Genomic DNA, 11,068 nt, shown 5'->3' with positions numbered 1-11,068 from the left:
ACCAGCCATATATGCACAGGTTAAATCAAATTTGTTCAATTTTATTAATCCTCATTTAGCAATCTTCCAATTGTGACTACAACAATGTAGATTCCCACTTTGAAGTAGCAGTAGATACTACTTAAGCTAGTAGCTTCTGGTATCATATATATTATTTCAAGTGACACAACTCATAGAACAATGTCAGCAATCTTAGCAACAACAATTAATTTTAGAAATTATATTCTAAACCCTAAGTTTTTGTTTATTCCATTTTAGCACCTGATTTTGCTAAACTTTGCAATTTAGTCCAATGGGATTCGAATATATATATTTTTATATGCATTCTCTTAATTATACATAAGTACTATTTGTTTACTATTTTATAATTTAAAAATAGTCCCTAACACTTGAATTTATTTTATTTTAAAGCCTAGGTTGTATTTTAATTTTTATTGATTGCATTTCTTTTTTCCTTTTTTTTTTCTTCTTCTTCCTTATTTTATTATTTTTCTTATACTGATTGTTACATATGTATTGCACAAGGAGGGTAAATTTGTGTTGTCTTGGTTGCCAAGGAAAAAAGAAAAGAAAAAGAAAAGAAGAAAAGAAAAGAAAATTCAACAGTTTTCTAAATCCCATAATTTATGGAAACATGTTTGTACCTCATCCATTCATCAAGTTTCATCCTAACTAAATAAGAGTTAAGCCCTAATCAAATTATGTTTAAGCCTCCTAATCAACCTACATCTCATTTCATTTCAATTTGTTATCTCGAGTAGGCAACTCAAGAGGGGATGAATTGGGTATATAAAAATAATTACACAATATTAATTATAATAATCAAAATATTCGAATTTCAACAAGTAAAAAATAGAGCAATAATAATCAATATAAAAGAGATAGGGAGAGAAGAGCAAACACAGAGATTTATAGTGATTTGGCATGTTGAGGCTACGTCTACTCCTCATGGATCCTCTTAGAGAATTTCTTTACTATCAATCAATTCAATACACCACCAAAGCTTTACCAAGTTTGTAGATTTTACACATGTCTTACTTTATTTGTTGAGCCCTACTCAACACTAAATGCCTTACCTTTACAAAGTTCTCTTACAAAATAATCAATAAAGATTAGAGGTACTTCAACCCTCTTATACAATGGTTCTCTCTCAAGGAGTAGATATGAAAGTGTAAGAGCAAAGAAAATAAATGACAATACTTAGAGAATATCATATCTGAAAGTGAAAGAACAGAGTAAAAATGCAACAAAAGAATAACGCTTCAATACTCAGATTTTTTTCTCTTCAATTTGCTGTTTTTCCACTACAAGAATTTACACTTTTGGCAACAAAAAAATTGGTCGCTAAAAGTCTATTTTTGGTCGGCAAAAGTTATCTGCGACCAAATTTTTTGGTCGCTATTTTGGTCGCCAATTGAGGGTCGGGAAAAGTAATTCACGACCAAAATTTTGGTTGGTCGGCAAAAGTCGGATTTGCCGACTAAATTTTTGGTCGCGAAATATATCATTACCACGACTAATTCATTTAGTCGCTAAAACACTTTGATCGCGAAAAGTGATATTTTCCCGACCAAAAAGTTTGGTCGCCAATTATCACATTCAACGACCAAAAAGTTTGATCGCCAATTATCACATTCAACGACCAAAAAGTTTGGTCGCCAATTGTGACATTCCGCGACCAAAAATTTTGATCGCCAATCGTGACATTCCGCGATCAAAAAGGAGGGTCGCCAATTGTGACATTCCACGACCAAAAAAGGTTTTGGTCGCCATTTGTTACTTTTCGCGACCAAAACTTTTGGTCGGCAAAAGTGAGTTTCCACGACCAAGAGCTATTTTGGTCGGCAATAGATGTATTTTTTGCGACCAAAACTCTTGGTCGGCAATTGTCATTTTTTGCAAAAAAAAATTATTTATTTGTCGCGACTAATAAATTGGTCGCCAAAACAGGAAAACAATACACTTGTAATTCCTAATAATTTATTCAATCCATAATAAACCTATAATTTTAAAGCATCACTCAAATTAACTGAATCATTAACATTCGACACAATACATAATTCATTAACATTCGATTTATTCAATTTCTGTCAAACAACTAGACATCCCCACCATGGTGTTCCACCAGACATTGTTCACACAAAATAATGACAACCAAAGAATCCAACAACACCTTTCTAAACTGTCAAACAACCTACTTCCAAAATTTCTTAAATTTCCCAAAACACTAGTGTACATTATATACATCCTATTTATAGAACTACATTCCAATTCAAACTGAAACACCCTAGTTTTAGCAAGAACAAAAAGAAACAATTCTACGAGTAAATAATATGTGGAAGCTTTGACTAAAACAAGAACTCTGTGTCAAAAACTTCGAGGACATTGTGGACGCCAATAGGGTTCACACCTGGCCGGAAAGCATTTCCTTCAATATACCTATGACAACATTTAATCAATTAACATTTCACCTAGTGTTGGGTAATTGCAATTTGCTTGTACTGATTGAAGACAGAAACTCACATTTCTTTCAAGAAAGTGTGCATCCGGGATTCTCCCAGTAAATTGATTATGATCCAGGTACCTGCAATGAAAGCAAGCTTAAGATGTTATCACAGAGAGATTATCTGCAATGAGATACAAATAGTAAAGCATACAAATACTGTAGGGAATAGAACATGAAATTTACAAATGTCCGAGTTGTTGCAGAGTGCCCAATTCTGGTGGAATTCGCCCAATAAAACGATTTTCATGTAGATAGAGGTAACGTAGCAGAGGAAGATTAGCTAATTCTTTGGGGATTTCTCCTTTGAAATTATTGAAACTCAAGTATCTGCAGAAGATTCATTATAACACATTAATAGTATATAGAATAAATAATATGAGAAAATTCCAACAAAACTAATACCCTCAAAGATGATGAAATTACTCACAGATGGGTTAGACTCTTTAGTTCACCTATTTCAGGAGGAATGACATCTTGCAACTTATTCCACCTCAAATTGCTGGAAAGAAATAAGAAAGAAAAATACTGTAAGTAAACAGAAAATTAGAAAACAAAAAAGATCAGAGCAAGTGGGCTAGAGTTCTCAAAATTGGAGAAAATGTTTTCCACATGAAGTGGTTGGAAAAAAAAATTTCAATACAAACAACTTGTTAGTGTATTTGAATACAGACAACTTGTTAGTTAATAATAGGGTTTAAATTATACATCAGCAATTTCAATCCTCAAAGAATGTATTTGACTGGAGCAACTCATTTGATCATCTGACATCATACACTCCATTCACACAGACACTGTTTTATAAAATAGGAAATATTTAAATTGCTCAGCCATTTACTTCATTCCACCCTAATGTGACATGCTCTCCTCCAGATAGTCCAGACCCTGAGAAATCAAGGGTGAAAACAGTAATGTTTGAAGGCAACAATCTGTACTCATCCACATTTATTTTGGAAACAACAGCAAAATTAACACCAACACAAAACTCTTTTGGAAACATAGTAACACTTTTTCCTTACTAATAACAAACAATGCTATGCTTCCTATAACAAAGATCTCATCCGTATGCTGTAGTATGCTAACAGTTTTTCATCAACAACAACAAATGAGTATATTTGCAGGTGCATTAATAGGATTTTAATCAAATAATTGAAGTATTTGGTTGGTTACTACCCTTGCATTGAATGCAACAATGTATTGCATCTTGAAACAATCATTTTGAGGACATTTACCCAACCTGGTTTTGCAGTAAAGCTTCATCATTAAGCAAGAAATGGTTTGAATGTCATCAACACCCCGATTACTTCGATTACATTCAGGTGGAAGAAAACCATCTGGTCACCTGCATTCAGATGAACAAATACAACTAAATATAGATTTCAAAAGCAATAAAATTGAAAGTATTGCATTTTTTTTAAAAGCCATACATAGTAGTTTAAAATACATTGATAGCAAAGGAAAAAAATGCAATACATTGATATGGCAGTACTTGTGAAATTAGAAATCAATTTATTTATAATGACGTGAACTACTATATGTCATGAATTATTATATGTCATTTCTCAAAACCCAACCTACCGCCAATGCCATATCAATATGAATTAATTTCAAAGTTATATTATAAAATTTTCTTCACATTTTTTATGTCAATACTTTGAAGTGATCACTTTAGTATAGGCGTAAATTAAGCAATGACCAGTCACTTTATAAAGTGTACCATTCTTTTTAGGACCTTTGAGTAGCTTTTAGCCAATACATCTTCATCTTCGTGATGATATCATCAAGGGAGAAAGACAGCATCAATGGTTTTATGAACCAATTGATTACTGAATTGGTTTCTCCATATCTGTCAAGAAATTAGATTCATTCACATGGACTCCACTGTCCACTCAAAGAACTAAATACATGGGTGTCCATTGATGCTTTGAAGCTTCTCTCAAAGAAATCAAAATTACCATGGACCAAAAAACATGTCACGTGACCTTTTTCAAAGTTTGACAGAATCACTACACCATTCCTTTTAGACTGAATAAAATATATGATCTATGGAGCAAGCACTTCTAAGTGCACAGAAAATAGGTAAAACTTTATTTTCTCTATGATATGATATGATTAATGCAACTTCACAGACATAGGTTGATAATGAATAAGCCATTGGTATAAATGTTGTAACATTATTCCCCGTAGCAACAACATCCTTTGCTATAAATCACTAGGCAATAATTTTGTTAATGATAGTTTTAACACTTCATATTTGAAGCTAAAGGAAAAAAAAAAATTACGTCATATTTTAAACTACTGTGTATGGCTTTTAAAAAAAATGCAATACTTTCAATTTTAAATGCAATACATTGATATGGCAGTACTTGTGAAATTAGAAACCAGTGTTTGTAGAGACTTGAGAGCCTGACACCATTTTGTGCATCCGAAATCATACCCATGTCATGATCTGTAACTCAATTCAACAAATCTTAAAGGAGGACGACCCAATGCACGAAGTTTCCACTAAAGCAGGGTCTGGGAAGCATAAGATGTAAGCAGCCTTACCCCCACTGGGGACGCTAACAGCAATTCTTATCATGGGGGCAAGCCTCTCTTTGAATTGAACACTAGACATATGGTTTGAACAGTAGACATATGTTTTGTTCATCATGTATAAAAGCACAAAGGGCACTAACATGATTGCCAACAACACGGCCTAACCCTAGCCTTGCCATTAACGAAGTCGACTTTCCCAATCAGTGAACCTACAGTACTACCGGATGCTTCTCTCTCTCTCTTTTGCTCTCTTGTGTGAAATGTGAAGTGCTTATGGGCAATAACAGCAACATACCTAAGGTTATATATAAGGGTTGGCTTAATGAATAGAAATTAATCTCAATTTCACACGTCTCGACTATATATATGTGTGTGTGTGTACTGATTGGACTTGTCCAGTGAAAACCAGTTTCATCAAAAATCAAAACTAGTGGCAATTTCGACCAAATTTGAAGTATCATACACCATTGTTGCTGACTAAGGAGGAGGGATGAGTAGAGGATCATTTGGTTTGGAAGTCCCATGTAGGGTTGCTTGGCTTTTAGCTTTTGGATGCAGTGAAAAATTATGGGCCGGTGGTGCTAAGACAATTTTACAGAGTGTTTGAACTTAATATATCTATTATTATTATAAGAGTGAAGAATCTGTCATAATATTTGAACTTAAAACTAGTAAGGCAGAACTGCTCCACTTTCTCAAACTGGTGAACTCGGAAAATCCCAAGAGTATCGCGACCATGAGAACCTGCTTCTTTGCAGAAGCAAGAAGAATATCCAGCATATCTAGTAATTCATGCAACATAAATTCAACAAAGCGCAGCCACTAAAGGTTTATAGCCAAAAAAATAAAACATAAAAGCCACCATCTAAAAAGTAGAAACACTTCTAAAAAGGTGTTGTTTCCATGTTCAACGTTGGACACAGACACTTGTTAGACACACACCCACACATATCGGACACATGACCAAGCATGTCCTATTATTTATTAAAAATGTAGTCATTATCATTTTCATGTTATAAATATTTTTAAAAGTTGTCAAAGTGCTCGTATCGTGTCATATCTGTGTCCATGCTCCAACATTCTTTAGTAGCCATAAAGGCAACTATCATTCATGGAAGTAGTTATAACCTTATTTGGTAGCTGTGAAGGATGGATCCAATCATCTAGATGATAAGCACATAGTGGCAGAATTATTCAAACTGTGGAGACAAACAGACTCTGTAATAACTCTAATTAAAACCAAATAAGACAGAATTATTCAAAGCTAATTTGCACAGGCAGTACATTTCCACAAAATACAAACTTTGGAATTCCCCTCGTCTTTGGAAGCAAAATCAGTGTAAACCACAACTTACTAATAAAGTAAAAAAATGAAAACACAATGTCCCAAAAGATAAAAACCACAGAAATAGGTCCTACTAAGTACTCATTGATTATTCGTCACCCTTTCATATGATTCCTTTTAATTGCATGCCTTTAAAATGAAAAAGAAAAAAAATGTGGCAATCCATTGTCTTGTTCTTTTCCAGTGAGCCAGAAATTGCAAACTTCGGAGCACCACAAGTCCTCTGCCCCATTCATTTTCTACCAAAGTAACAAGGCCTTATGTTTAATCCACTTTCTTACCTATTTGAATAATGCTGAGCATGTTATTTTTAGCACCATGTTTGTACTAAATATTTCTTCTCATCAAAAAGAAAAGAAAAAAAATGTAGGAACTTTGGTTAAAGCTTGTTTACCTCTTCAGGCCGGGAACTTTCTGTTGGCCTCACACGTTTTTTATGAACAACAACCTTCCGTTGCTTTAGTTCGTTATTCATAGGTCCAAGCCTGTAGAGAATATGCAGAGTAACACATGAAAATCCAAATCTAAAATTGAACATTACAATCACAGAAAATCGAGGATACCACTACACACATACATGGTGCAACATCCAGGAGCCTTCATGAAAACATGAGAAACTGCTAGACCAACATCCTTCCAAGCTATAGAGTTCCTACCATCCTCGGTGCTAGTACTTGCCCCACCTTGTTGCCCAAAATCTCTGAGCAGACAGTTTACAAAGTCTGAAGGGGTAATTCCCTCTTTACTGTGTGCTTTAACAGATGTAACCAACGTGTTCGTGATGTTCAACAGAGCTTCAGCATCTGCAACTTGTTCTCTAGGTTTCTGTACTGAAAACCAAATTCAAGAAAACAATATTGTTTGTAGATTTCAGCCCACCAATAACCAGACTAACACATACACATAATAAATTCAGATGATTAAGCTAGAATCAACTTGCTTGAAGAACAACACCATTTAAGAAATTTAAAAAACCCATAAAGAATATAGGGCAAATTACACCGATGATCCCTATATTTTACCCCTTGTATCATTTTGGTCCCTACACTTCCAATTGACTCAATTTTGACCATTAATTTTAAATTTTGCGTCAATTTCGTCCAATTGATAATATCAATAGTGCTTTTTAAGAAAAATTATCACTAAATTAATTGAAGTTAACACACTGAGTTTGATAAGTTTATAATATTACCTTTAAAAATATGGCATATGACACTTATGTATATATTTTTTATTAAAAAAAATACTAAGAGTTATAACAAATTGGACCAAACTGAGACAAAATCATAAATTCAAGATCAAAATTGATTCAATTAAAATTACATGGACTAAAATGACACAAGGACCATGACACTTATGTGAATATTTTTTTATTAAAAAAATGCTAAGATTTGTAACCAATTAGACCAAACTGAGACAAAATCACAAATTCAAAATCAAAATCAAATCAATTAAAATTACAAGGACTAAAATGATACAAGTACCAAAGTACAAGGACTACCATCGTAATTTGCCCAAGAATATAATACCTTTTACCCACATACTAATAATCTACTGTTTAGTTTGATGGCTTTACAAAATGCAGGAAGCAAACACAGCAACATGTTCAATAGAAATCAACTATTTAGTTAAGCAACCCAACTTACCCAACTAACCTAATACATATAAATAAACACATACATAACTTCTAAGCACATATTATCTATACTGATTTTAAACTATTAATGTGACTAATTTTGTAAATACCTAATTGATGCAAGTTTTCCACTTCATTGATGATCGAATTGAACTTGTCCGAATCGAACCTTGATAAATCATCTCTCTCATCTACAACAAACAACAATCAGAAACACGAAACACAAAACAATAATAATAACCAAATAAAATTAAGAATTTGTTAAGAGGAAAGTTAATTACCAGAAATTAGGTGTTACACGAAACAGCTTTGAATAATTCTGTCTTATTTGGTTTTAATTAGATAAAAAAAAATTGGATTAAAGTTTCCTCTGTGTTACAAAACTACAGCAAGAGCCTGGTAATCAGAGAAGTACTGCAGCCACATAATATACCGATATATCTAAATACTTTTTGATATACCCAGAGGAAATATATCACATGATTGTGGATATTAAATACCTTTGCCCTACAACTAACTGCATCTTCGAGTTTTCCCTCTTCTAAAGCTGTTTTTGATTGTCTGTCGTCCATCTGCAGATGAGCACGCTGCATGCTGCCGCAAAGAAACGGAGAATACAGAAGTTATACAGAGCACTGACCAATTCAGTGTCATTATTCTACCAAGCAAGTAACATGGTGTATTGCATTGCACTAACACTAATAATAATGTCTACTTTCCCGACATTTCTAAAACACTGTTAAACTGTGACAAAAATACCGGTATGCAATGTTTTCGCCAACTATGCTGTCGTCATCTTAGGTTTCCGGAATCTTTTTATTTAAATCAAGAAACACAAAGAAAATAAACTATTTAAAAGCAGTTAAAACCTCTGGGATATGCAAGCTTTTGTACAAATAATAAAAGAGTTGCTGATCTCCTACTACTTAACTGCATAGAAATTAAATATTTAAAACCGTTAAATGGCTCTCCAAAGAAGATTATAAAAGTATAGGCAGATTAGTCCCCGTTAATGGGGGTCTTGGAAGGGTGGCCTACGTAACATTTGAACATTATGTACCAAGTGGTTTCCCTCGAATTCAAACCACAACCACAAGGCTATTGGACTGATTTTTAACCAATAAAGTAGTGACCCCTAGTTTTCTCCAAGCAAGATTTTAAGCAAACAAATACAACCATAGGTCTTATGCACGAGTATAATTCAGCCAAAAATTTCGCTATCAGAAAAATTTTGAAAAAAAATATATGGGAAGGAGAGTGAATGACTAGGGAAATTTCATGTCAGTGAAGGATGGATTTTTTGGACTTGCAGCGGTCTATAAACAGGGTGAGGATTTGGCAATTTAATTAGGCCAGAAAAGAGAAACTTTTGCCATCATAACAATAAATCTACATGGTCACAGAAATTAACACTCTTGGATTGCATAATAATATTTACATGAGCTAAGAAATTAACAAACAGAACCTCATCAACAACCCAATTAAATGAAGAAATTAAACACAAATAAATCTACATGGTCACAGAAATGCCCAAAAACTAAGTAGGAACAAAAAAGAAATGAAATTGTTACTGAAGAATTGTCCTGGAACGACCCGTGCTTCATCACCAAAAGCAATAATAATTCTGGGGAAAAAAGAGAGTACAAAGTCAATCAACAAATAGAAAAATAAAAATAAAAAAATTGAATCTTCATCTATTATTATGCAATTTTCTGAAGCTTTCTAGGCTCTGCATTAACACAAATGTTCATAACTAAGCCTCAATTACTTATGTGCATATACATATATGTTGGATTGAAATGTGTGTGTGTGTGTGTGTGTGTGTGTGTGTGAGAGAGAGAGATAGAGAGAGAGAGAGAGAGAGGTTTACCTCAATCGGCGTTGCCAGGTTTTCGTTTTGGGGCAAAACCCTAATAGCTCAATCGGAGGGACGGGTTGAATCGGCAAAGGTATCTGAGACGCCACACCACCGCTGCCGCTGCTAGCTATCGTCACTCGATGCTCACCGTCGTCGCTCGCTGCTCGCCATCGTCCCCCCTTGCTACTGTTGCCGCTGCCGCTGCCGCTGCTTGCAGACGTGAGAGTGAGAGAGACAGAGAGAGAGAGAGATGAAATTGGGGATTTTTTTGTTTAAGGGAGTTTTTTGAGTTGGTGAGAAACAAAAGGAGGGGGGGAGAAAGAGGGGGAAACGAAAAGAAAAGAAGAAAAGAAGAGGAGAGGCGGTGTGACGTGGTTTTATTATTATTATTATTATTATTTTTTTGTAGTTAATGATTTTTTAAAAAAAAAATTTCATTTTTTTTTTATTTTTGATTGTTTTTTTTAGTTACTAAGGTTGAAAATTTATTTGTTTCATTTTTATTTTAATGAAAAAAATTATTATTATTTTTATTTGGTAGAAATTGGGGTAATATTTTAATGAAAAATATTTTCTATTAAAATAAAGTTAATTTTTTGTGGTCAATTAAAAACATTTTCTCGCGGCCCATTTTTTTTGGTTACCAAGAATTAGGAACTAATTTTCTATGGTGGAAGAGAGGGAGCGGCAACAGTAATGAAGGTGGTAGATAAGAGGTAATGGTGGTGGTGGTGGTGATGGTGAAGGAAATTAGTAGTGAAGTTGTGGTAGTGGTAGAGGAGATGGCGTGGCGGTGGTGGAGGAGAGGTAATGGTAGTAGTAGTAGTGGCAATAGTAGTGGTGGTGGTAGTGGAGCGGTGGCGATGGTGGTAATAATGGTAGTTATAGAGGTGGAGTGGCAACAGTGGTGGTAGTGGAATGACATTTACAGTAATGGTGAAGGTGGTAGAGGAGATGGGTGGTGAGAGAGAGAGATGAGTGAAAGACAGATCGATGTGCCAGAGGTTATAGTAGTTTTGGCGAAGCTGCATCTTGTCCAGATGCTCTTGCGACGCCATTGACATCTTCAAAGAGCTCGAAAACCAGGAAACTCTAGCTGATGATGAAGATGAAGAAGATGAAGATTTTCAAAAACACTTCTGAGAGATCTGTTTGAATTAGCAATTGAGCGCGACTCCGACAATGCAA

General features: G+C 34.3%; 1 protein-coding gene across 4 annotated transcripts; it reads right to left on the bottom strand.

Annotated features, from left to right (window-relative positions):
• Window positions 1–2,060: 2,060 nt before the first annotated feature.
• Window positions 2,061–10,226, bottom strand: LOC114268306 (uncharacterized). 4 transcript variants are annotated; one of them, XM_082893966.1, is made up of 11 exons: window positions 9,893–10,225; window positions 9,594–9,646; window positions 8,523–8,616; window positions 8,133–8,213; window positions 6,964–7,216; window positions 6,781–6,871; window positions 3,741–3,845; window positions 2,934–3,005; window positions 2,690–2,833; window positions 2,524–2,584; window positions 2,061–2,439 (listed from the first exon to the last, which is right to left on the bottom strand). In XM_082893966.1, the coding sequence occupies exons 7-11, from the start codon at window positions 3,764–3,766 to the stop codon at window positions 2,431–2,433; spliced, it is 312 nt and encodes a 103-aa protein (XP_082750092.1). In that variant the 5' UTR covers window positions 3,767–3,845; window positions 6,781–6,871; window positions 6,964–7,216; window positions 8,133–8,213; window positions 8,523–8,616; window positions 9,594–9,646; window positions 9,893–10,225; the 3' UTR covers window positions 2,061–2,430. The 4 variants fall into 4 exon arrangements, with proteins under 4 accessions (XP_082750092.1, XP_082750091.1, XP_082750090.1 ...); XM_082893965.1 differs by having other exon boundaries at window positions 8,523–9,646; window positions 9,893–10,226; XM_082893964.1 differs by lacking the exon at window positions 9,594–9,646 and having other exon boundaries at window positions 9,893–10,093.
• Between the last annotated feature and the right edge of the window lie 842 nt (window positions 10,227–11,068).

Source organism: Camellia sinensis, chromosome 11 (assembly GCF_055761805.1).
Source record: "Camellia sinensis isolate YWXY chromosome 11, ASM5576180v1, whole genome shotgun sequence".
NCBI lineage: Eukaryota > Viridiplantae > Streptophyta > Magnoliopsida > Ericales > Theaceae > Camellia > Camellia sinensis.
This window is presented reverse-complemented; position numbering and strand designations above follow the sequence as displayed.